Raw genomic sequence first — 27,532 nt, forward strand, 5'->3', positions numbered from 1 at the left:
TCTGGTCCCTCCATACCTTCCGGCAAAACCAATAATCTTTATATTATTCCGTCTGGATTGGTTTTCCAAATAATCAATCTTTTTCACCAAATTTTTATTTTGAGTTTGTAAGTCTTTGACCATTTTAGTCACATCAAAAACTTGATCCCGTATTTCGTCTATATCTTCTTCACACGAATTAAATTTATCTCTCACTGCAAGCTTAAAAGCTCCAAACTCAGCCATCTGTTGAGAATGTATTTTCACCAAAGTATTAAACCTAGTACCAAGTTCAGTCATAATCTTGAATAATCCCTGCATTGTATAAGATCATTTAGATTCAAGATTCACAAAAATCTTTTCAATTGGAAGAGATTTTGGCTCAACAGATTCCTGCTTCTTCTCCAAAGGATCTTCTATTCCTTCCTTCATTCTGGTTGCCTTCCTTGTAGTATGACTGCGTGTGGAAACCCCAGCCACAGCCTCTCCAGCAATGACTGGAGGACGCTGGCCGGGGTTTTCCCCAGTCCATAATATGTAAAATTCTCCCAGTACATCAAGTTGTATAGGTTCTTGTATCTCAAGAGATGCAGTTTGCAGCGCCACCTCTACAGATGACAAATGCCTTTGAGTAACTCTTTGTTCTAAAGGCTGTTTGGCGCCCTCTTTAGGGGGTTCTACCAATGTAACATAGAGCTCCACATCCGAACACTGTACCTCTCTCCTGGGATCCATTTCACGCTGAGTCCCGGTGTCTTTCCTGTAGGTAGGCTCCAAAACTTTTGGAAAATGTAGTTTTTTGATGATCTGTTGTCATTTTTTTTTGCTCTTTTCCACCAATTGTACCATCATAAGTTAAATTAACAGCACTGAAATGATCTAAACTTTTAAAGAATTTTAACGGGCATTTCTAGACAAAACAATAAGATAGAGTCAGGAGAGGACTGGAAGGCACATCTGATCCTTACGCCATCTTGCCACACCCCAAAGAGAGCTATCTCTAAGATGGAGCAGGTCTTTATGATTCTGTTGCCCTTTGACGGTACAAGAAAAGGAGCTGATTCACTTGTTCAGAAGCTGGGGCTATTGGCTAATGAAATGGCTAAGGCACACGTCAAACTCTGGCCCGCGGGCCAAATTTGGCCCGTGATATAATTATATTTGGCCCGCAAGATCATTTCAAAAATGTATTAGAGGTGGCCCGCCCTGCAGCAAGAGCCGATGCTGTTTTTTGGTAATGTCACCCCCACCATCCTCCCCCTTCACTGCACATCCTTCCCCACCCCCTAACTATCCCCTCCCCCCTAAAACCACCCCCCTTAAAAGATGGCCAGATATTTTCAAAAAGGAATCCAGAATGGTAAAGTTCCACAAACCTTCTGCTGGGAATCCTAACAACACCCGGGCATCAGATCCACGGGACGCGGAGGGAGCAAGAGTGTTGCAGGTTGACCGTGCAAACTTTGAGAACGGAGAAAACAAAATTGTAACACAAGAAGTCTGTTGATGTCATCAGCCGACAAGCCAGTTGGAAGGCTCCCCGCACAACCAGTCACTTCTCCCACCTGTCGAGCGGTGCGGCGGATTGGCGAGCGCCTGTGATTTCCTGTCGGCGCGACGGACATGGCAGGCTGCGCACGGCCCCCGCTGTTCCGCAAAGGCTGATCGGCAGCGCGCTGGGCCTGAGTGGGTGGGTAAGCAGGGGTGGGCAGAGGGTGTAGGTGAGGAGTAATGGGCAGGGGAAGTTATGGTGGTGCGAGGGGCAGTTAGAGGGAGGGATGAGTAGAAGGAGGGGTGGATAGGGAAGAGGTAAAAGGGGAGGGGCAGGGCGAGTAGGGGAGGGGTGATTAGAGGGTGAGAGACGGTTAGAGGGAGGAACAGGTTGAGGGGAGAGGCAGTAGAGGGGTGTGTATAGGATGGGGTGGGTAGAGGCAGAGCGAGTGGAGTGAGGGGTAAAGGTTGGGTAAAGGACTGGTCAGGTAGAGGGATGGTGGGTCGAGGGTGAATAGAGGCCTAGAGCTTGAGGAGTGAGCAGGAAATGCTGAGTCCTGATGCAGGCCAAAATGGACACAGCCTGTGAATGCTGACTACATCTCCACAGGGACCAAATAGGTTTCCCTCAGGTCAAGCAAAGGGTGAACTTGAGCTACCTACTCCTGACCTGTAACATTATCCTCCTAAAGTTATATCCTAAAGTTTAACATTACATATGTTGAAAGAAGAGAAAACATGCAGATGTTGTTGAAAATTTTCAATAAATATTTAGTTTGGCCCTCGACTTAGTCCAAGTTTTTAATTTTGGCCCTCCGTGAATTTGAGTTTGACACCCCTGGGCTAAGGGGTTCCAAGCAGCTGGGAAGATGCTATCAGCAGAGATGGTTGCCATCCATATAGTGACAATCCAGAACCCAATGGACCCTGACTATTTTGGCTAGTTGGGGGGAGACCTGTACGATTATAAGTCAAGGCTACTGAAGAAACAGCTCTGAATAAAGCACATGCAAAAATAGAGATAAAGGACTCACGAGAAATTGATACAAAATGCCTTACCATCACATCTATCCATTTTCACAATGATTTGCTTACTGTTTCTATACTGTCCAAGTATCCTCCACTGTACTTTTAGTAGTTATCATGATAAAAGGAAGGAATGCAGTATTAAAGTGAATATTAAAATGCAAAATGGAGGCCTGATGCTTGAAAGATCAAGGGGAGCACCGTGAATGTGTTACAGACTGATATGACTTTCGTCAGATGGCTTTGGAATGCAGGCATTGTAGATAAGGGATGTGTGGTTTTGCTCTATGTTCTGAAACAATATATTATTCAACCTTGATTCAGGGATTTAGGGGAGGGGGGCAACAAAGGGTGTTACTTAACTTGTATGTAGAATAATGATGTAATCTTTTAGATTGACTTGTTTACTTGAGTGCATAAAAGTTGATGCATTCCTTTGTTTCGCAGGAGACTCCCGGAGACTGCTTTCAAGGCTGAAAGCAGTAAGGGTTCTCTCAGATTAACTTGGTGTCCAATAAAGAGTTAGCTGTACCTGTTCTGTGTTCTTTGCAATGGGAAGGAGCAGTTTTAATATAATTCCAAGCAGGGACCTCCACTACAGGCCCGAGCATGCAGGCCTCCTCCCAACAAGCAGGAAGAATTCAGCAAGATGGAGGAGATGGGAATCATTCAGTGCTCAGATTGGGCCTCTCCTCTACATATGGTGATGAAGTCTTCTGGGAGATGGAGAACTTGTGGGAACTGCCACCAGCTCAATTATGCACCAATAGCCAACTGGTACCCAATTCCCCACATCCAGGGCTTCATGGCTAATCTCCACAGAGCGCGGATCTTCTCAAAATTCAACCTGGTCAGGGAGTACAACCAGATCCCTGTGCACCCCAGTGATGTCCCCAAGAGAGCCCTCATCACTCTATTTGGCCTTTACGATTTCCTCCGCATGCCATTCGGCCTCAAAATTGCAGCGCAGACTTTAAAGAGCTTCATGGACTTCGTGGGTCGCGGCCTGCATTTTGTTTTTATCTACATAGATGACATTCTCATCACCAGTTTGCAACAGAAGCACCTAACACATTTGCAGATGCTCTGCCAGTGACTGAGTGACTGGCCTAGCCATCAACCCAACGAAATGTCAGTTCAGCCTGATGGCCATCGATTTCCTTGAGCACTGCAGCGATTGACACGGAGCGGTCCCTCTTCCGTTAAAGGTTGAGGCCATTTGTAAGTTTGCCAAGCCAACTACTGTCAAAGGTTTGCAAGAGTTCGTTAGGAATGTCAACTTCTACCATCGGTTCCTGCCATCAGTTGCCAGGATCATGCGACCTTTTATCAAGCTACATGGAGTCTACAGCAGCTTTCGACCAGGCCAAAGACGCTCTGGCTAATGCCACCCTTCTAGTGCATCTGTGCATTAATGTGCTCACTGTCCTCACAGTCAATGTAGGCGTGCTGGAGCAGCTGATTGGTGGACATTGGAGACCACTTGGTTTCTTCAGCAGACACCTGAAACGCCCAGAGCAGAAGTATAGTGTGTTCAACTGGGAGTTGCTAGCCCTCTACCTCACCGTATGTCATTTCTGCTATTTCCTCGAAGGGCGGGATTTCATGGACTTCACCGATTACAAGCCCCTCACTTTTGCCTTCACCAAGGTGTTGGACCCATGGTCAGAATGGCAGCAGCATCACCTCTCTGATTTCTCAAAGTACATGATGGCCATCAAGCACATTTCCAGCAAGAACAACCTCATGGCTGAAGCTCTGTCACGTACGTCCATCCTGTCTATGTACTCCCTGTCCCCCAGAATCAACTATACAGTGCTCGCAGCGACAGGATAGCAAGACACCACAGCCAACCACACTGCAGTCTAAGGGCTACAGCTGGAAGACATACATTTCGGGCCATCTGAAGCCACACTTCTCTGTGATGTGTCTACAGGCCAACTTAGGCCCATCATTCCCATCGCATTGCATCTTCGACACACTACATGAGTTGGCCACCCATCCATCCGGGTGACAACCCAACAGATTCATGTAGAATGGCCTGTATAAACAGCCATTGGGCCAGAACCTGCTTGCATGGTCAGATATCCAAGGTGTAGAGGCACGTGAACGCCCTTCTTCAGTCCTTCCTGCTGACACACAGACAATTTGACCATGTCCACATGGGCATAGTTGGGCTGCTGCCGGTTTCTAGAGGCACCATGTACCTGTTCACGATGGTGGAAGCTGTAAAGCTCTCGGACAATACCACGACATCCTGTGCCAGGGCCCTCATCACAAACTGGATGGCCAATTTCGGCCTTCCTTCCAATATCACGTCGGCTAGGGGGGGGTACAGTTCACATCCGGCCTATGGGCAGTGATAGCACAGCTCCTTGGGACCTAGTTACATCACACCATGGCCTACCACCCACAGTCTAAAGGCCTGATGGAAAGTTTCCATCGGCAGTTGAAGACGACCTCACAGCACGGCTCTGAGGCCCAGATTGGGTGGACAGGCTGCCTTGGGTACTCCTTGGCATTTGCACAGCGCTGAAGGAGGATTTGGCCATGTCCTCTGCTGATTTAGTCTATGGGCCCCCTTTGACAGTCCTGAAAGAGTTTATGCCAGTGGGTCACAGCCAGGAGGAAACATTTATGGAGCTGCTAAGGTGACTTCATGAGAAGATAGGCATCTGGGCCCCTGTCACAACCTCACGCCACGGTCCAGCTCCATCCTACATCCTGAAGGATCTTGAAGACTGGGACTATGTCTCCTTAAGGAGAGGCGTACACCAGATGCCCTGGGACCCATACAAGGGTCTATACAAGACAAAACAGGACTATGTGCCTTTTGGACATTGGGAGTAGGCAGGAAACGTTTACGGTCGACCACCTCAAACCGATACACCTTGACCTCAACTATCCTGTAACTGTTCCAGCCCTGCGGTGAAGAGGTCAGCCTCCCAAATGTATGAACTGTGGACTCAGCACCTCCGAACACCAGTTCAGGGGTGGGGGGGCGGGGAAGGCTCATGTAATGGACTGCACTGATCCACAAGCGAACTGGGTCACAGAGGTGCAGGCTCACACTGGGCTGATGTCACAATGGTCCTGATTGGGGAGCCACAAAGTGATCACGGGAGTCATGCTGATAAGCTCTCAGAGAATTCCAGTAAAGTTGATTGGTTGGTTCAACTCACTCACAGCTTCCATATGTTTTTTTTTATCTTTCATTTGCTGCACAGTACACCGACCACAACATAAATCTTTGGTAAAGATGGGGGCAAATATTCAGCCAGCGGTGCCTTGGTTGTGCTTTGCTCATAGCAGCTGTTTGAATAAAGTTGTGTGAAACAGCAATTGCATCAGTCACTCGCCATAAAGGTAACACACTTAACCTTTTGGACTCTGGCCATTTTTAACCTTTCATAATATATACCCTGGACTTGGCCCATGGGTGAACTACAGTATGAACACTAGTACGAACCAGCTGAAAATAAGGACAAGGTCCAAAAGATTAAAGTGTCCCCTTTTCCCTGCTTAGTAAGAGTCATCCCGGTCACAGGCTTTATCTATAAACTTGGGGGAGGGGTGGGGTTAATTATCTTCAGAAACTGGCAACAGATACTGCAATCAAGTGAGAAGGAAAGTGTCAAGACACAAACATAAGCCAGAAACTGCTTGTCTGAGGATGAGGCCAGCCTGTGCATCGGATGAAGGCAGAGGAAGCACCAAGGGGAAAGAAAGAAGGACAATGTGTTACAACTAAGTCAAATGTGGGATGTACAATACCTAGCAATCCCCAGTTCCATGAGATTGGGAGCAGTGCAGAGGCAGTTACCTCCTACCACCCTCTCCCCCCAGCTCTAGAAGGTGAATACAAGCTAGCCAAGAGTCAGAGGAGCAAGAGCACATCCAGATCTCTCCCAGTGACACCATCAGTTTTGTCTGAGGAGACTCCACTCTAAGAGAAAGATCACATCCTGTTCCTGAGCCTGAAATCAGTGCTGCAGTTCACAAAAATGATGGGCATAAGGGCTTAGGCGAGTTGACATTGGACTGTTAGGATTGCGAACTGGAGACTCCACGAAACAACAATGGAGATTAAAATAGCAAACCTCAATGTGCGCAGTGTCAAACACTGTTGAAGTCTGCCCGCAGTGCAAACTTAACTGTGAATAAAGAACACAGCAAAGAACCACAGAACCAATTTTACCAGTTGTAATACTTCAATTATAACAACACTGGGAGAGAGGCAACACTATGAAATATCAGTGATATTCCTAATGTGCTGTTACCCTGTCTCAAAGTTTATACAGAAATGGGTCAATTTATATAGTAAATTTAGATCAATGCCTATGTATGACTTCACATGTTCTAACTAATTGGAAACAGCTTTCACTTTTGTTCATGGACTTAGAATTTCTTTGTTTTAGCCAGAGATGTCGCCAAAACCTTTAATTACTCGTGAGCTTCAATTATTCATTCAATCCTGACACAGCTAATGTCTTCTACAAATGAAGGATGTTTTTCTTTCTTGGTACAAATGCCATTACGACTGGTTTATGTGACAGCCCTATGAGGGCTGAACCCAGAGGGTTCACTTTAGTTAAAAAGTTCATCTATAGTTACAATCCCATAATCCTTAGCAATAATGTAATAATGTAAAAACTCCCAGAATTCTTTGCAATGTCACAAAATAATGCTTAATTAACCACAAATCCTTTACAATCCACTAAGCGAGATGTACATTCCTTGCAATACTTTGCCAAAGTCAAGGTAGATGTAACTTTCATACAAGACTGTGGACTGCCACACCTCAGGCACTATCGGAAGTGGTGATGATGGTGACCTAATGGGTTGTCGATCATCTGGTCTGGCTATCTTGCTACGTGGATCCAACTTTGTAATAACCGAGGTGGTTGTGGAGGTCTCCTCGTGGTGGACTTCATGTACTGAAACACCCAACTCTGGCTGATCGTGTTCCCCTTGCCTATGCAGTGAGAGGCTGGCTGTCTTCCAGCATCTCCCACCATTGCTGGTGACATCCAGGTCAGTCGTTCTGGCTGGTGATTTCAACTGCATTATAGATGTGGCTGAATGATCCAGCAGTGCTGACAGCACACTGGACAGCTCTTCCAGACTCCTGGAGATGTAAAGGATGCACAGCTGTGCGACACCTTCAGCAACCGTGCAGATGGAGCCCAGCTGCAGCCAAACTGGTTGAGGCCAGACTGCTCAAAGAGACTACCAGGAGGTTCATCCTCAAGGGTGTTTGGAGAGCAAGACAGAGGCAGAAGAAACTGAGCCAACTCCAGACTGGCCTGCAATCGAGAGGCGTGAGTGTGAGAGAGGAACTCCAAGAGGCGAAGATCCAGCAAGCCACGCTCTTCACTTTGGAGCACCTACAAGACCATCATCTAATCCAGAGTCACCCCAGTGAAGAAGGCTCACATTTCTTCTTCCAAAAGGTTCACAGAGGGAGCTCTGCGATCCACAGCCTTAAAGAAGAGGACGGCTCAGTCACATCCTCGCAGATGGGCATTCAGTGCCCTTTCAAGCCAGCATGTTTGTGTTCAATTTATCAAAGGTAAACTCGCCAAATGAATAAACAAGGGAGTCTGTTAAATTTTCTCTCAGTCAATTTTCAGCCTCCCGGTGAAGTTTCGTAAACTATTCTTTTTATTTTTCCTGGGAAGGACCTCAGCAGGACAAGCAGCATCAATGGGAATGGGGGTTGACATTTTGAAGCCAAACCCCTTAATAGGATATGGTTTTCCTCGTGGAGGATGTGGTCTCCTGCGAGTGACACGGCCCAACGTGGGGCTCAAACCCACGACCCTGGGATGAAGAGTCCCATGCTCTACCGACTGAGCGAACCGGGCGGTTCTCGGGGCCGTTAATGGAGGACCCATCAGAGGGGGATGCACTCTTCCCTTCAGACCCGCCATTGGGATTTCAGCCAGTCGAGAGTTCCTTTAACTTTTCCAGCGACCCCTCAACTGTTAGGATCTGACGACGTGCGACCCACACGACCGTTAAATTGGGCGGGCCTTGCCCTCCCTCCCCACCACCTGCTTTACGACGCGCTGGAGTCGCTTTGCGGCATGACGTCACCGCGTCCCCGTTGGAAGTGTTGTGGTAACCGCTGACGACGTGGCAGAGCAGACGGGAGGCAACGGCTGATCGGTCCGCCATGGGTATCGTTCTCTCCGGCCTTTTCAGGAACCTCTTTGGCAAGAGGCAGATGAGGATACTGATGGGTGAGCTGTCGGCGTCACTGGCATCGTGTTGGCGGAGAGGCGAGCGGGGTTAACAGGCCCCGGCGCCCCCATTGTTCAGGTGCTCGGCTGACTGCGGCGCCTCTGGCTGCTTCAGGTGTTCCTGCGCCGGCTTGACCAAGGCTGGCAAAGCCGACTGACTCTGCCCAGCCCAGGATTGGAGAGCCCGGCCCGCTGCGTTTCACGTGAGGTCAGGAAGAGTTGGTGTGAGGTCGGGCTCGCCCCCCCCACCCCACGTTGCCCTCTCCACTTTCAGGTCCTGTGCATTGGGCTGGCAGCCTGTTTTAGGAGGATAAACTTGCCCGCCTGTCCTGGAGATGGTGAGTTCGGTGTTCAGAGCCTGGACTGTGCAAAGACCCATTCGGAGTCCAGTCGGGTAATTTTAGTGTTCATGGGATGATTTCCCGTCTCTGTCTATGGGAACTCAGAATGAAGACGATGGTGAGGAGGGTGTGGTTTTTTTTTTAAAGACAGGAGAGGCATCAGTAAATACAGGAATGTCCTGGTAGGGGTGTTTAATTGAGATATCGAAAGTTCAGATGTGGTGTGGAAGTGAGTTTTGAGAAGCGTTCCCAACTCTGATCCATATCTCATTTCACACCAAACCCCTTCACCCACGGGCTATTTTACGAATTGGCAAGATGTCAAGATCTCTATTCTGTAATATATCACCGCACTTAATTCGCCACTTCCCTTCCAAAACGCCAACCTCTCCTTTTATTAAATCTACTGAAATTGGTCAATTTCTGTAAGTGTTTCCCCCCCCCCCCCCCACTTGCTGTCATGTATTTGATTTGATCCCTTTAAAAGTGCTTAACAGTCCTTTAAAATATTCACTAATCAAAGAGGAGGAATGAGATCATTTTCACTGCACTTGGGATGGATCACAAGTTTTAACTTTTTGTCAGTGACAATGTTTGTACATATTTCGGCTGGCCATTGATTTCAGTTGCAACTTTACAAACCTGTGTAGTGAAAAACTGCAAGAATTTAATAATTTTACATATAATTGGTCCTTGCTTTTCTTAATTTTTCCCCCCATCTTTGCTGTCCTAATGCACTTTCAACTGCATTTCTATTAATATCCTGATGCCCTAGTTCCCTTGTTATTCCTGCAATAACTGACATAAAATTAACCCACAAACTAGTGCTTTTTAAAAATAAAAATATTAACTATACCCTCAATGGATGTAATTTCTTTCTGCATAATCTCCAACTCTTCATTTCTTATTGTGGCCATTATTTTGTCTATCTGTTCATCAATTGTGTATGTCTATAACAAGTTTTCAAATCATTCCAGCTAAGAAAGGAAAATTAAACCATTTTTTCTGTAACAAAGTGACAGAACCTTGAGTTCCTATGTTAACTTTCTGAAATCTTTTGCACTATGCTTCAAAAGGCCCATGTCACTCCCACTTGCCCAATTGCATCAGTCCACTGTCCATGCTTTCCTGCAGGCCCGAAACTCATTTTGAGTATCCACGATCTCCCTTGATTACTAGGTGGTCAGTGGTCAGTTACAGTTGGCACACAACTTGCCAAAGCGTCTTTAAGATGTGTATCCTTGGGATCTGGGAGGTGACTAAAGAATCTGGTTTAAAAACTTGTATTGCAAACGATTATGGGAAGGGTGAAAGTGCAGATTCCACATATGCAGCACGCGAATCAGGATAAAACTCAAACTAACTGGTCTGCCACCATATTACTCAAAATCTATTTGACTCCTGGCTGAACTTTTAGTTTCTAAATACATTGGCTTGTATTGCATTTTTTTCATAATTTTTCTGTAGTGTAAACTTTTACCTCCAGGCTCTTTCCTCACTATCTTTTTTTTGTTAGTAGGCCTTCAAACTTCAATTCTGAACAATCTTTGCCCATTCAAACTCTTGTTACCTTCTTCCCTGATGTTTTTCTTGCCGTGAAGCACAGATTACAAGGAAAAATGAATGGAGCAACAAGATTGCTCTGAGCTGTTAAGGACTGAACAAGTCAGAACTAAGGCTGAATACTTCTGATTGTTTTGATTAATGGTAAATATCATGCTTCTGTGTGATGCTGATTTGACATCCATTACCTAAGTAGCCTTTTGTAACTTTGCCCACCTCTTCCAATGCTACCTCAATAATATTCACTGATCCTGGGGAGCATTTGCTGAATGTTCCCTGTTTGATTATCACTATCTACTTGTGGCATTAAGGCAAATTTGAACAGACACTGAGATAGTACATCACAGGCTAAGGCAAAGTGAACCCTGCATTCCCTTCTGGATCATCAAGCTTGTACTGAGCCAAACATGTCAATGATGCCCAAGGGTGCACAGCATTGAGGTAAACTTGAAACTTAAATTTATAGAATGCACTAAGAGTACACAATATTTCCCCTATTGCTACTGACGGCAACTTGAGAGACAATGGAGATTGTTAGGCAATGGGGAGTTTAATGGTTCTCATCCAAGTTCTGTGCCTGATGTTGAGTCATCTTTGAAATTGTAATACCCTCCCATCTCGGTCAAGCCTCAGACTACACCTGACCTGTTCATTCTCAACCAGCTGCATTTCCCTGAATCAAATTGAGCTGGGCCAGCCTACCTATATCTCAGATGTAGCATTTCAACAAAGTTTTCACTCAATATGAATCTGGTAGAACAGGTTTAGGGAGGAATATTTGGCACATTTATTTACTTTACACGCTCTTTACCAAAGATAAGCCACTGCAGTTTAGCTGCCTCTGGGGAAAGGCTGCACTTTTACAAACAATTTTTTTTCTTTCTCTCCCCTTTCTCAACGGTCTCCACTGCAGTAGACTAGCTATATACTGACATTTATTACAAACTCACAGCTACTTAGACTCCCACCTAGTCTCCTGTAAGGATGCCACCCCTTTCTCTCAGTTTCTGTACCATCACACCTGTTCTCAAGATGAGGCCTTCAATTTCAGGACAGCTGAAATGTCCTGCTTTATCAGAGAATCTGGCTAACCCTCCACTGTAGTCAGTGAAGCTGTCTCCTGTGGTTCCTCTGTTTCAGAATTCTGCTCTTGCCTCTTCTCCCTCACCCAACCTTCCATGCAGCAAAAGGATAAGGTGTCACCTTTTGTCCCATCAGTGTTTGCATTTAGTACATCAACCTTTGCCATTTTACACAAGCTGCAACCTCCACCACCAGCCACATCTACCTCTTCTCATCCCTTTCTGCCTTCTGCAAGTATTACTCCCGACCGATTGTCCACACATCTTGTACTTTTTAAAAAAAATGCCCGACCTTTCCAACAAAGTGAATAACTGCACATTTTTCTGCATTATATACAATGTTCTCTCATTCATTGACTTGACCTATCTCCGTGAAATCTGTCGGTATACTCACTTTGGCCCATACCAAAAAAAAACAGCTTTGTTATCGACCATGGTATGATATTTTTAATAAACTTATTTGGTTTTTTTTGTTCTAGTTGGTTTGGATGCAGCTGGCAAAACAACCATCTTGTATAATCTGAAACTAGGGGATGTTGTAACAACTATTCCAACTATTGGTAAGTGTGAATTAAGTTCTAGTTATTATCACATTTCCTTGTACAATGAAAGTTTGTTTTGCGATCAATCCACCAAGTCAACTCTCACGTACATGCAGCAGTACAAATGGGTTCTTGTTCATCCACTTTGTAGTTTTACTATGAAAAGATGGAAGAGTATATAACGAGCAGCTTGGGGACATGTAAACTTCTTTCTGGAGCTAGATGGGTGCAGGGAGAAGAAGCTGTCTTTGAACCAGTTAATAGGTGATTTCATGCTCTAACCTTTTCCCCTTCAGTGTGCTGGCTGCCTTTTCAAGGTATTGGGAAGTGTAGATGAAGTTGATGGAAGGGGAGGAAGGTTTGTGTGATATTCTAAGCTCCATTCACCACTTTGTATAGGAATATTAATTATATGAGGTTGTTAATAACCTATTAAGAAAATATATTTGCATTTTCTCTTGAATATTATTGGAGTTTTATTTGTTGACTCTTCACTTTTTTCCCTTCTCATCAAATTGATCTTATTGAGTCAATCAAAATCCCTTGTATATTTTTATTGGGAACTTTTCTAAGATGCTTGATGAGTGGATCAGTAATTGGAAGTTTTTAACAGATCTTGACATATTAATCTGCTGGGCATGTGTTGGGTCTTTTTTTTTAAACTAATTGGAAGAAGATTGGTGAGTGTGCAGTTTGGTGTTGGAAGGCAAAAGTAGTAAATAAAAACCCTGGAGAATAAATGGGATTTGTTCATTGATAACAGTGACATATCTTTCAAGTATAATGTCTGTGATGTGGCAGATGTTTAATGTATTTCCTTGGTAAGCGACAGAAAGTTTTAATGCCAGCTGATGAATTGATTAGATGCAAAGTTTGGAAATATTTAACAATAGTTGAGATGGATTTAAATATTCAAAAATGATTTAAAAAAAAATACACACATAACATGTTTAGTTAAAATAAATGTGGCAAAATTTGTTCGAGAACAAATTGAATGAAGGAATGCATCCCATCTCTCAGCTCGGCATAACTTGGCTCTGCCCCTGCACTCAGTGTTAATTTTAACAGTGAGAAAGATGTTAAATATGGCAGCTTCTGATCTCCAGAGCTATCAGAATCTATAACCACAATCATTTCATAGAAAGAATGTAAACTGGATTAATGGAAACTGATTTGACATGAAAACTAATGTGCAACTTGGCTGGAACACAGTTTAGTTCTTAAATAAGAACAGTTGATAGGAAATTAAAATTTCAAAGATTGGAAATTGAAAATTAGGAAGATCACACATGAAATTACTCTCAGCATACCGAAAATTATTTCCAGTGCTAGTTATTTAGACTATTCTTCGATTGCACCAAAAGATCTTAATCAAATTAATTGGTTGTTTTAGAATATTATTATCCTGAAAATAGCTGGTAATTTAAATTAAAGTTAAATATTGGGTTTCTGGAACATTTGAATTAAGAACTATAATGCTTTATTCCTTTTAATATGCCAAAATAAAAGGATTAATGCAGTTACTGAAAAGAGGTATTTTATTCAGAGCCAATGTTTCTTGACAGATGTATAAAATTTACAAAGAAACAATGTAATCTTGTAATAATATATCTTTGTACAGAGCTATTTCTCATATGCAAGTTTTAAAAAGTCTAAAAGTGTAGCTAATGCAAACTTGATTATCAGTAAAAAATATATAAGATATTTGTTAGTTAATATTCTGAATGATTTTAGTTTAGTTATGAAACTTTTTTTTTTAGGATTTAATGTAGAAACTGTGGAATATTGCAACACATGCTTCACTGTGTGGGATGTTGGTGGCCAAGACAAAATTAGGTCCTTGTGGAAGCACTATTTCCAGAACACTCAGGTATTTCATCACTGGATAGATCATAAGATCATAGGGGCAGCATGGTTGTGTGGTGGTTAGTACAGTGACAGCAGTCGGGACTGGGTGTCAAATCCCACACTGTCTTTAAGGAGTTTGTATATTCTCCCTGTGTCTGCATGGGCTTTCCCCAGGGGCTCTGGTTTCTTCCCACCCTTCAAAATGCACCAGGGGTTAAAGGTCTCTTCGATGTAGAAAATATTAAGGGTGCATTGGATGCAGTTTAAAAAAAGTTCTCTGGATGGACAAGTGTTGCTTCATGTGAAAGGCCTGTTTGGGGCCCCAGACTGTGGAGATGGAGAAGGCATGGACCCAAGTGTTGCACCTCCTGTGGGCGCAAGGGAAGGTGCTGGGGGTGCAACGGGTGGGGAGGGATGTGTGCACGAGGAAATCGCGGAAGGACTGGTCCCTGCGGAAGGCCGAAAGGGGAGAAGGAAAAATGCCGAGTGGTGGGATTCTGTGGTAACTACTGTAAATTCCAGTGGATGATTTTGTATGCAGAGGCTGGTGGAGTGGTAGGTGAGGATGGGGGAGGGGTTCAAAATGTAGAAAAATGCTTAAGAAGGAAATGAGGAAGGTAAGGGATGGAGCTGGTGAACAAATGAGAATCCCAAAAGATTCTGCAGGTATATCTTAAAAAAAAGAGGGTGGCTAGTGAGAAAAGTGATGCCAATAAAGATCAGCATGGCCGCCTTGGTGTGGAGCCAGATGAGATGTGTGCGATTTTTGAACTTCTCATCGGCCTTTACTGTGAAAGGAGGTCAAGCCAAGGAATTGGAGTAAGTGAGTGACGAAGTACAGAATCACATTAAAACTACTGGGGAGATCTTGGCAGCCTTGGAGCATATTAAAGTGGACTGATGAAGTCTATAATCTCTTCTTGTAGGAAGAGCGGGAGAAATTTCAGAGCCTCCTGCTGAAATATGTTTGGCCTTTGGTGGAAGACTGGAGGTCTTGTTGTACCATTCTTTAAAAGAGGCAGCAAGGACAAGCCAGGCAACTACAAGCTAGTCAATATTTGAAAAATTGCTTGAGTTTTCTAAGGGATAGGATTGGTCAACATTTGGATAGTCCAGTCAGCATGGCAGATTGTGTCTCATGAATAACAAGATCTCGGTCAAGGAGGGTAAATGGGATTTAACTGTGACAAGTGTGAGGCATTGCACTTTGCTGAGCCAAATCAGGTTGAACTTGCACAATGAATGGTTGGGCCCTGGAGAGTATTATAAAACAGAATAGGGGTTCAGGTGAATAGTTCCTTGAAAGGGTTATCTTGGGTAGATAAGATAGTTAAAATGGCTTCTTGGAGAGGGTATCGAGTACAAAAGTTGGGAACTCGTGATTCTGCTGTTCAAGGTGTTGGTGAGCAACAGAGTAAAGTGTGGGATTCTAGTTGCCAAGCTATAGGAAGGACATCAATAAATTGTGAGGGGTCCAGAAGAGATTTACCAGGATGTTGGCAGGACTGGAAGGGTTGAGTTGTGGGAAGAGACAAGATAGGCTAGGTCTTTATTCAGAAGAGTGAAGGGAGATGATCTTAATGGGCATTCAAAATCATGAGAAATAGACAAGTATATACTCTGTTTTAATTTTCCCAAGGGTAGATGATTCCTGAACTAGATGGGTTTAATGTGAGTGGGGAGATGTAGGAGGGATCCAAGAGGCTTTTTTTCCCCACTCAGAATGTGGACTGCATCTGGAATGAGCAGATCGAGGAATTGGTAGAAATGGGCATAGTAACAACATTCAAAAGGCATTTGGACAGATTTATGGATGGGAGGGATATAGACCAAGAGGGATTAACCCAGTTTACCTTATTGGTTAGCATGGACTAGTTGGACTGAAGGGCATGTTCCATGATGAATGACTCCAGATTATAGTTGCTTATTGTGGGCAAATTTGTTTAACTTTTTTTAAAGAAAAACATGTTGTTACATTTTAACTGTTTTAAGTACAAAGATTTTTTAAAAATTAAATTTAATGTAAAAAAAAAATTAGACCTGTAGCACGGTAACAGCCCATTTCGGCCCATGAGTCTGCTGCCCAATTTACACCCAATTAACCTACTTCCGAATGGTGGTAGGAAACCAAAGCATCACCTCCCCATCCCACCCACTCCTCCCCCAGGGGGAAACCCCTGCAGAAATGGGGAAAATGTATAAACTCCTTACAGAGGTGGGATTCTGACCGCTGGCCCAGTCAAGGAGTTACACCAACTGTGCTGCCACATGCCCCATAGGTGAATATGATTTATAAGAATTTCTATTCTCTTTTTTCAAACTAAATCTCATACATATTTCTTCTAACGTGACAGGGCCTTATTTTTGTGGTTGATAGTAATGATCGTGAAAGAATTCCGGAAGCAGCAGAAGAATTGAGAAAAATGGTATGCACCTATTGACATTTATGTTTGGTACCTTTTCATCTGTTAAAATAAATACTCTTGTAGATACAATATTAAATCTCAATTGATTTGTACAGATATTCAATGTTATTTCCATTTGAGTTGTGGGAAAGTTGAAGCCATGTGCCAGTAATGTAAATATTTGTTGGAAAACAGCAAATATAACAATGGCATTCAAGAGAGGAAGAAACAAGAGTTCTCAAAAAAATGATAGTTTATAATTTATCATTATACATACACACACTGATTCAGTGAAATGAAATGCTTGCTGCAGGCACACATATATTTCAACACTTTCGAACAGGGCTGGGTCGGGCAGAGCATGGTTGAGTAGATTCACTGGTTTGCTTACTGTATCATCGAGGCCTACTATTGGTTGCTCTTCTTGTACCTTCCTGCTTTTCCCTCACAGCTGTCATTGTGATCCTCTCCAAGTTTTTGTTCATTTATGACCTTACAACATTTTCAGGTTATGAACAGTCCCTGGAAAGTGCTCATTCATAACCTGGGGATGCCTGTACTTGAGACTGGGATGAGCAGGAAATTCATCTTGTGGGAGATTCAGAACTTTTGGAATTTTCAGCTAGTAAGCTCACTTGATATGGAGTCATTAAATGTAATTAAGGTTTGATTTTTTTTTACTGTATAGAAAATACAGATTGGGCAGGAAAGTAGAGAGTCTCAATGATGAAACAGACAACTTAAATTTGTATTTCTTTTATATTTGGCTGTTCAGAAATCATTGTCATGACTTGGTACCAAACAAGTCTGCTAAATTAACTTTTGAAACAGATGTTTCAATTGAATAAGAATTTCAGTTTGGAGCTGGAAAAATTAGGGTGAATCATGCAGCCGGATACAGGGCCGTTAGTGTAAGACTTTTGCATTGAGCACTTTCAGTAGCCAAGGCGAATGTTTAGTTCATCCGAGGTTTAATTTGATGTATAAGCAGCCTATCAAATGTAAAATCTCATTATTCATCCTGTATTTTTGTATCCACTTGTTTTTTTTCTAGTTTCTAGAAGATGAATTGAAAGACACAGTTTTATTAGTGTTTGCCAATAAACAGGACTTGCCAAATGCCTTGAGCATCAGTGAAGTAACAGAAAAATTAGGACTCCGGAACCTTCATAACAATCCTGTAAGAAATTTGTATAGAACTGTGGGATTGTAAACATTAGTAATTAACACTTTGCATGCTGTTAACAGATGATTTAGTATTTATTATTATTTCAGCATTCAAGGTATGTGTTGCAGGTATTATTTAACTTTTTACGGTCTATGTTCCTTTAATGTGATTATATAGAATTTTAAAAGCACAATATGGGCCCTTCAGCCTACAACCTTGTGACAACCTATATAAACTTCCACATATCAATCTAATTTTCCCAACTTTGCAGCCCATAGTCTTTTTTTTTTACATCCATATGTTTATCTAAGTTTTAAAATATTCCTTCCTTCCATCACCACCCCTGGCAATACATTCCAGGCACTCATTTTTTATTTAAAAAAAAAAATTTGCTTCTGATGTTTCCCCCCTAAATATTCCTGCACTCATCTTTAACAGATATCCTCTGGTATTTGCTATTCTTGCCCTGGGGGGAAAAAAAAGGCACTAGCTATCCATCCTCTCAATGGCTTTCATAAATTGCTATGTCATCTTTCATCTAGCTTGTAAGACGATAGCAGATTTTAAGATGACAAAACACTGGTTGGAAAATTTTCACTCCTAGGGTGCAACATTCAGGTGATCTAATCATGTGCTGCTTGTACATCTTACCAATATCAATAGATAAGAAAATTTAATTTAGTTGCAAGGGTCCATAAATCCAGATTTAGCTGGTTTATCAAAATATGGATTTGGAGAAATATTTGGATGAAGATGTTTCCTTTTTACAGATGTAAACACTGGAAATATGAAGCAGTATGAACAATATTTGTAGAATCTGAAGAGCCTTATTGGCTTTAGTGTTTTAGCAAGCCAAAGGTGTGTCAGTCATGAATGTGTATTTTTTGAAACATTTCACTCTGAACATAAGAGTTCAAATGGTCAGCAATTTCTCAGTAGATGAATTTAAGAATTTTAGGTGGGTGATGTGTAAAGTTGTATACAAGAGGTTTTCAATTTGGGTTAAATTAATCTGTAAGAACAAAACAATTCCAGATATTGTTACCTGATCTTAATACCAATGATTTATTATGCTTGAAAATGTCTAGTTACAATATTCTAAGTGTAACATTTATTGTTCTGGCTCGTTCAAAATAAATCCATTTTGTGAAGTATTTTCTCAACTTTAATTGTAAGAAATGTAGAAAAAAACTATTAATTACCATTTCTAAAATGTTTTTCTATTAGATTTGATAAGTAGATTTACATTTTAGTTATTATCTGATACCTTTTTTTTTATTTTTTAAACAGTGGTACGTTCAGGGTACTAGTGCTACAAAAGGAACTGGCTTGTATGAAGGACTTAACTGGCTGTCAACTGAACTATCAAAATCCTAGGCCTGGCGTCACAATTTAATTTGCAACTGTTTTATTTAATGGGACTTCTTTGGTAATTTCACCTTGGGTTGTTAACTAGTTTTCAACTCTAAAATAATGTGGTTTCTGGAGCTTTTATTTGGGCAGCACAGCTTGACTTTTGAACTCTTCAATATGGCCAACATTCATGATGGATTTCTGCCAGTTTAAACAGATAATTAAATTATCTTGTGAAAACCTCCATTTCTTCCAGTTGAAGTCAAGTTTTATTCCATAACTAACATCAAATGCATTTGTATCTAATGATCAATTGTTTTATCATTTTTTACTCTTTTTGGACTTCTGGAAAATGTATTACTGCCATTCAATTTTGTGAAAATGAATGCCAGGTAATTTAATTTTAGTAATATTGGATGTGGTTTCTGAAACTATTTGAGTAGTGGTGAATACAAATTTTGGAATCAGGAAAAGCATATTTTCACAGAGAATTCACTGCACAAAAATTGCTTTGACTTTATAGTTCTGTGCAACATGCTGGCCAGAGCATTCCAGTTGTGTGGTGTTGCAACAACATGGAAGGTCTTTTAACTTGGTGAAAATAGACAGTTAGACACCTGATTTTGGCAATATAGGTATAACCAGTTTCAGTAGACCACATCCATCCATTATTTTGTATTTTTCACGCTGCAAACAATGTTTTTTTGTTAATAGATAAGTAACAAGTTCTGCACATTATTGCAGTGTAACTTTTAACAACATAAATACAGTTCTTCAGCATACTTACTTTCATGTTAGCATTTCTATCACTTGGGTGATATTAAATTGAAAGTTGTAACTTTTCTAAATGTTGCACGTTGCTTTTGATATCAGTGTGTGGTGTTATTCAGTGTAATATAATTAACATTGGTTTATTTGCCCTTGAATGGGTAAGTCTTAATGAAACTGGAAAATCAAAATTTGGATAATGAAAAGTATTATGTCAATCTATTGACATAAATCTTGTGAAATAAAAGTTTATATGAAATTGTCAATTTAATTGATTTGAATATTAATTTAATATAATCTAATATTCAAGATGATGCGCAAGATACAATTAATAGACATTTCAAAGGCATTTAAACAAATTATGCTTTGATTTTTCTTCTGGACTTGTTGCAAAAGATGAGTTGTAGTGTGAAGTATAACTGGTTAGGCTCATTGAGTGACATCACTCAACAGAAGTGTAACATGCTGAGTTTGCACAATATCCACAGGCATTTTGAATGAAAAAATAAAGAACTTTTATATTAAAAAAAAATCTACCACTAACCCAAAGCTGATTATGTACAAGTTTAGTACCTCTAAATCTGGTCCTATTGTCTTTGCTTTTGAAAACTACTGGGTTTCAATTTGTCTGCAACATTACAATATGCATAATTAAAAATTTAAATATAGATTCTACCCAAGTGCCATTTGTTAAAAATCTAAGTTTTGTGCAGACAATAATTTCCACGTTATGGTAATTGCAGTCACTTGACAGGAACATAACCAGAAAAAATTAGCAGCAAGCTTAAATGGGTGCTATGAGAGTGAGCAACTTGGTTGAATGTAGAGGTTTTAATGAAACTCTTGGAGATGAGTTTGAGTAATAAAGAGCAAGGAACATAGGAATGAAGGTGTCTGCATTTTTGGATATTCCAAAATACAGAAATTCCTGCCTTTTAAGTAGCATGGGGTTTAACCTCCATCTATATGTTCTTGGTGGGATGTCCTCCAGTTCTATTGCTAATAGCAGGGGTGAATGATCTGAAAGTAGTCTAGCTTTATACTCAGTTTTCCTGACTCTCCCTTGAATATGAGCCGACACAAAAATGTATCAATCCTTGAGGATGTTTTATGCCTGCTCGAGTAATATGAATATTCCTTCTCTTTTGGGTGCTGTCTCCTCCATATATCCATAAGTTTCATTTCCTGCATTGATTTATCCATAAATTTGGATACTTTATTCTTTTTGCTTGTTATGTTTGGCACCAAATGTAAGCTTTGGTGTGCAGACAACATCCATGGAAAAATGTTAGGTTTTCAGATAAAAGATTTTGTACATGTACCATTTATTAAAAAAAAAATTCCTGTTAAAACTAGATCAAAATTGTATCCCCATTTTTTTTGGCATTCTTCCACAAAATTGAAACACAAAGTGCTAATTTTCTGTAACCCATCTGATGTTTTGCACTTCCTCAAATCATATTTACCTGCTAATGTCTAGGATCATTACATAGTACCGTATTTGAAATCTTTATTTTAATGCAATAATTTTATTATTAGCCACCCAATCATTTGTTGTGCTTTTTGGATATTCCAAAATACATTCTCAGCATAAACCAGAAACATTCATTATATTTAAATCACTATAAATTTGGAAATTATATGAAGGTTAAACTTCACTGACAATTTTGAATCTCAGTTTCCATATGAGTATTCATAAATGTGTTGAATCATAAATGCTGATTCCATATTTGATATCTTCATCAGCTGTAGGCATGTGGTTGGATTTTGACCAGAGCAATATTTAGAGGTAAATTCTAGCCATGTTGTGAAATCAGCCAAATTATACAGTTCTTAAAATTTACTTTAAGTTTCTACTTACAAATAACTTCTTTGCATTCATCACAAATCCGGTCAGATACAATTGGTAATCATGTTCCAGTTTGGTTTTTTTACATTAGTAGTGAATGCAAGAGTTTTCATTTCCATTTCAGATCACAGATAAGTGCAATATGATCTGATGGATGTGAAACACTTGGCAGGGCCAAATGGCAGGTGATTTCCTCGTGACTTGGTAAAGGAATAACTTGAGCAACCTCTAGCATATTCGCATCCATGAAAATGTAATCCAAGCAACCTTGGAAGCCTCCTACGTAATTAGTGTAAGCGGGTTCTCCACAAGCACTTTTCAGTTTTAAGGAGTGAGTGAGAGACATTCTGCATTCTTCTTCTTCACCATTTGAAATCCAGTCTTGGTGTTCTGTTGAAATATTTCCTTTGGTAACAAAATCATACAATCCTGAATTTGGAGTACTATTAAAGTCACCACAAAAGATTATTGGTGTATTAGGATAGATCTCTGAAGTAATTTGTTGAAGATGCTGCAATGCAATTGCTATCTGAATAAGACGAATGTGTCCTCCTTAAAAAAAAAAGTGCAAGAAATACTCACTTTCGACAAGTGTTAGAAAAGTTGTCAGTTATGAAGAAAAATAAATTCCAAAATGCAAATTATAAATATGTGACAAATCCTATTGTTTTCTTATGAATTGCACAACTAATCAACTACTTTAACACAAAGGAAATCTCTCAAGAATGATCTGAATATAAAAAAACTTCTCTTTTGTGTTTACCAGTCTATTTATCATGCCAGAGTTAAAGTTTTAAGAGAACTAAAGATCTATCAAAGTATTATTGCTCGTTAATGAAATCTACACATTTTAGGTTTTTTTTTCCGAAATTGAATTTTTATTTTTAAGAAATGCTGTCTGGTGACCAGTAGAAAATATTAGTCAGCAAGGAAAATTTCTGTTCCTAATATTATTTCTGTTTAACATTTTTTTCCCTCTTGAATATACAGTGTATTTTTCTCCCCTTTTCCCCCTCCCTTCCCTCCCACCCACTCAATGCTCAACATGTATGATACATTAAACAATGTCATCACACAATGAAAATAAGAAAATTGTGTCATCTACTTTTACACACTAGGTCAGTTCATTTCGTCGTCTTCTCATTCTGTCATTTTAGGTGGTGGAGGTCTTCTCTGTTGTGTTCCATGTACGGTTCCCAAATTTGTTCGAATACTGTGATGTTATTTCTTAAATTGTATGTTATTTTTTCCAATGGAATACATTGATACGTTTCTATGTACCATTGCTGTATTCTCAGGCTATCTTCTAATTTCCAGGTTGACGTAATACATTTTTTTGCTACAGCTAAGGCTATCATAATAAATCTTTTTTGTGCTTCATCCAAATCGAGTCCAAGTTCTTTCCTTCTTATATTACTTAGAAGAAAGATCTCTGGATTTTTTGGTATGTTGCTTTTTGTGATTTTATTTAATATCGGATTTAGATCTTCCCAAAACTTTTTCACTTTCTCACATGCCCAAATTGTATGTACTGTTGTTCCCGTTTCCTTCTTACAGCGAAAACTTCTATCTGATACTGTTGGGTCCCATTTATTTAACTTTTGGGGCGAGGTGTATAGCCTGTGTAACCAATTATATTGTATCATGCGTAACCTCGTGTTTATTGTATTTCTCATAGTTCCGGAGCATAGCTTTTCCCATGTTTCATTCTTTATCTTTATGTTTAAATCTTGTTCCTGCTTTTGTTTGGGTTTACAACTTATTTCATCGTTCTCTTTCTCTTGTAGTTTGATGTACATGTTTGTTATAAATCTTTTAATTATCATTGTGTCTGTAATCACATATTCAAAACTGTTTCCTTCTGGTAACTTCAGCCTGCTTCCCAATTTGCCCTTCAAGTAGTTCTTCAGTTGATGGTATGCAAACATTGTACCGTGAGTTATACCATATTTGCACTTCATTTGTTCAAAAGATAGTAATTTATTTCCCGAAAAACAATTTTCTATTCTTTTGATCTTTTTTTCTCTCCCATTCTCTAAAGGAAAGGTTATGTATTGTGAAAGGGATTAGTTGATTTTGCATCAATATTAATTTTGGTAGTTGATAATTTGTTTTTTCCTTTCTACGTGAATCTTCTTCCAAATGTTGAGCAGATGGTGCAGTACTAGTGAATTCCCCTGTTGCACCAGCTTTTCATCCCACATTAGAGTATATGTTCAAGTCTCTTCTCTCCTATTTTATCTAGCTCTAATCTGGTTTTTCCCTTGTTTGATAAAAATCTGATAGGTATCTAAATTGTGCTGCTCTATAATAATTCTTAAAGTTTGGTTGCTGTAAGCCCCCTTGTTTGTACCATTCTGTTAATTTATATGGTTATCTAGTGCTATCCTTGGTTTCCCCCCTTTCCATATTATTTTCTTCAGCTCCTTGAAGAATTTCTCTGTTAGGTGAATTGGTAATGATCGAAATAGGTATTGTATCCTTGGGAAGATATTCATTTTAATGCAGTTTACCCTTCCTATTAGTGTTAATGGTAAATCTTTCCAATGTTCTAAGTCGTCTTGTAATTTCTTCATTAATGGCTGATAATTTGTATAGGTGGCCTAGATTATTATCTAGTTGAATACTTAGGTATCGGATTGCTTGTGTTTGCCATTTAAATGGTGATTCTTTCTTAAACTTTGTGAAATCCACATTATTCATTGGTATCGCTTCACTTTTATTTGTGTTGATCTTGTACCCCGATACTTCTCCATATTCCTTCAATTTCTTATGTAATTCTTTTCTTGATAATTCTGGTTAGTATACTATGACATCATCTGAAAATAGACTGATTTTATATTCCTTTTGTTTTTATCCCTCTTATTTTATTTTGTTCTTATCAGTACTGCCAATGGGTACTATAGCTAACGTGAACAGTGAGGGAGATAGTGGACATCCCTGCCTAGTTGACCTGCTTAATTTAAATTGGTTTGATATATATCCACTTACTGTCCCCTTCACCAATGGTCCCTTATATAATGCTTTAATCCAATTAATATATTTCTCTGGTAGGTTGAACCTCTGTAGTCCTTTGAATAAATAATTAAGGCTTTTTCTGCATCTAAGGCAACCACCACTGTTGGCATCTTGTTTCCTTGTACTGCATGGATTAAGTTAATGAACTTACAGATATTGTCCGTTGTTCATCTTAATAAATCCCATTTGATCTAGTTTTACTATTTTTGGTGCACAGTCAGTCAATCTGTTTGCTAATAGTTTAGCTATTATCTTATATTTTGTGTTGAGTAGAGATATTGGTCTATATGATGCTGGTGTTAGTGGATCTTTCCCTGTCTTTGGTATTACTGTAATTATTGCTGTTTTGCATGAATCTGGCATGTTTTGTATTTCTTCAATCTAGTTCATTACTTCCAGGAGAGGAGAAATTAATAAGTCTTTAAATGTTTTATAGAAATCTATTGGGAGTACGTTCTCTCCAGTCGTTTTATTGTTCGGTAGCTTTTTTAATATATCTTGTATTTCCTCTATTTCAAATGGTTTTATCAATTTGTTTTGCTCCTCTTCTTGCAATTTTGGTAGTTCAATTTTAGCTAGAAACTCATCTATTTTGTCTTCTTTCCTTTCGTTCTCAGTTCGATATAATTGCTCGTAGAACTCCTTGAAGTTTTCATTGATCTCTGTTGGGTTATATGTAATTTGTTTGTCCTTTTTCCTTGATGCCAATACTGTTCTTTGTTCTGTTTTAAGCTGCCAAGCTAGTATTTTGTGCGTTTTTTCTCCTAGCTCAAAATACTTCTGTTTTGTCTTCATTATGTTCTTCTCCACCTTGTACGTTTATAGTGTTTCGTATTTTATTTTTTGTCCACCAATTCTCTTTTTGTTGTATCTTCCCTTGTGCTCTTTCTATTTCTTCATGCAAATCTGTCATTCCCAAAACCTTTGGATTCTTCCTTCATGTCTGACCCTTCTTCGTCCTCCTTCAGGCCCACTATTTTTGTTGTTTAATCTTGCAATTATAATAGTAATCTATAGCCCCTTTCACACTTGCAAGTGACCCCAGGAATCAAACGCCAATTGGCCTTTAAAATGGCAAGTGTGAAAGCAAAAACAGCTCAACGCCAGGGATTACGGCTTCGACAACTAGTACAATCCCCATCGTCTGCAGATGCCAGCGTTGCAAATCAGGCAAATGTGAAAGAGGTAATTGCATTGAAGGATTGAAACGACCCAAGTTTTTGCGCGAGTGCAGGAAGATTAAAATGAAGGTATAAACTCTGTCATGGGAAAGTCGCAGTGGGAGAGAGAGAAGAAATAAATAGCAATAGTGGATAATTTTTAAACAGCATTGGAAAATTGGTAGCTCTATAACGTACAATTTATAAAGACCGCAGGGGGAAAAAGCAATGGCGGATCTGACTTCACAGAATTCCATGTGGCAGAGAAACCCTCTATGAATGCTCAATGTATGCAGCTGGGCATACAGCCCTTTCTCTGCCGCATGGCATTCTGGGAGGGCAGGTCTGCCATTGCTTTTGCCCCCATGGTATTTATAAATTCTACCCTGTTGTGCTACCAACTTTCCTAAGCTGTTTAAATTGTACGTGATCGTGCTACCAAACTTTCCCACCCTGTTTAAAAATTGTCCGCTATTGCTCACACTTTCCCACTGTCCCTTATAAAACTTTATATAGGTCTGAACCATAACAACAGGAGCTGAAGGGCTCATACTGTACATAAAGGTTAATTATGTTATAATTATGCATGATTAATTTTGTTCAATTATAAGATCATAATACATTGATTTAGGGCAGATTCACCATCACTCAATGCATCTAGACTTCACCAGTAGAAGGTAGAACAGCTCCTTGCAAGTGTGAAAGCGTTCAGTGTCCCAGTTAGGAGTGGTCAAGTGTGAAAAGCCAAACCCCCATTTCTATCCCAGGATACTGAACAGCCAATTCAGTGGGATGCAAGTGTGAAAGGGGTTTATGAATGGGCCCCGCAGCTTGTGAAATTGAAACTTTATATCTTTAACGTTCTATCTAATTTTCTCCAAGTTTAAGTAGGACATTACATCATGTAACCATCAAGCATGAGTGGATGGAGAATTATCTTTCCATTTCATTAAAATTGCGAGTCTCACTCAAACCAGTGAATCTCCTTCCTTGGGTAGAAATGTTATTGAATTTCTCTAAAAATATCTATGCTGGCAATTTTAGTTTCCTTTTTACCCCTTTCCTTTTCTAAATTGACACAAAATCCGATAAGGAAAAAAGTTGATAACCTTGAGAAGGTTGAGACACAATTTTGGAAATTTTTGGGCTAGTTTTTCTCTTGCCAGATAATCAACTTTTACAGCCTCCTTTACAACCTTCAGATTTTAAGGAATGGTTTAGATTAGGTATCAAAAGTTATAAAGATCTTTTTATTCAAAATAATTTTGCTTCTTTTGATCAATTGAAAGCCAAATTTAAACTTCCTAATAGACAATTTAAAAATTTTTTTCCAAGTTAAGCATTTAATTCAGTCTAAGCTTTGATTTCAGAAAAAAATTCTTGATTTACTTTTTGATTTGCAGTTCTCCCAGCATGGATTAATATTAGATTTAAAAAGTATCAATGCTGGCATAAAGATTCAGAATGCAATTTGAATACACCATTTTCAGACCAAGATTGGATTTTCTCTCTTAACTTGATGGCTGACTCTTCATTTTGTGCACAACATTGTTATATTGCAGTTTAAAGTTGTGCATAGGATACATGTGTCTAAAATCAAATGATCTCATTTTTATGCAATGTCAATCCACTTTGCGATGCGCAAAATCTTTGAAGCTTCATTGATTCATATGTTCTGGGAGTGCCCTAATTTA

The 27,532-nt window shown here is 40.0% G+C and overlaps 2 protein-coding genes and 1 non-coding gene across 5 annotated transcripts in view; 1 reads left to right on the top strand and 2 right to left on the bottom strand.

The window, feature by feature from the left end:
* The window catches only part of pde12 (phosphodiesterase 12), a 99,738-nt gene that overhangs the window by 67,895 nt on the left and 4,311 nt on the right, over positions 1–27,532 (bottom strand). Inside the window, exon 3 of one of the 3 annotated variants that reach the window (XM_069939617.1) lies at positions 16,758–22,212. The exons of the other annotated variants lie outside the window; for them this stretch is intronic. Within the exon in view, the coding sequence (XP_069795718.1) occupies positions 21,770–22,212 (443 nt within the window). The 3' untranslated portion in view covers positions 16,758–21,769. Of the gene's footprint in view, positions 1–16,757; positions 22,213–27,532 lie in introns of those variants that run through there. 3 annotated transcript variants of the gene reach the window in all.
* Positions 8,291–8,363, bottom strand: trnak-cuu (transfer RNA lysine (anticodon CUU)). The gene has a single exon. It is a non-coding gene; the product is annotated as a tRNA-Lys (tRNA).
* LOC138764145 (ADP-ribosylation factor 4-like) lies at positions 8,610–19,885 on the top strand. Its single transcript, XM_069939619.1, has 6 exons — positions 8,610–8,741; positions 12,207–12,287; positions 14,030–14,139; positions 16,472–16,543; positions 17,577–17,702; positions 18,981–19,885. Exons 1-6 carry the CDS (start codon positions 8,675–8,677, stop codon positions 19,065–19,067), a joined length of 543 nt encoding a protein of 180 aa, XP_069795720.1. The 5' UTR covers positions 8,610–8,674; the 3' UTR covers positions 19,068–19,885.

Source organism: Narcine bancroftii, chromosome 5, assembly GCF_036971445.1.
Source record: "Narcine bancroftii isolate sNarBan1 chromosome 5, sNarBan1.hap1, whole genome shotgun sequence".
NCBI lineage: Eukaryota > Metazoa > Chordata > Chondrichthyes > Torpediniformes > Narcinidae > Narcine > Narcine bancroftii.

Coding starts and splice junctions, on each gene's coding strand:
- LOC138764145 (XM_069939619.1), top strand. CDS start 8,675: ATGGGTATCGTTCTCTCCGGCCTTTTCAGGAACCTCTTTGGCAAGAGG. Junction 16,544..17,576: donor CAGAAGAATTGAGAAAAATG/GTATGCACCTAT, acceptor TTTTTTTTCTAG/TTTCTAGAAGATGAATTGAA. Junction 17,703..18,980: donor GGAACCTTCATAACAATCCT/GTAAGAAATTTG, acceptor TTTTTTAAACAG/TGGTACGTTCAGGGTACTAG.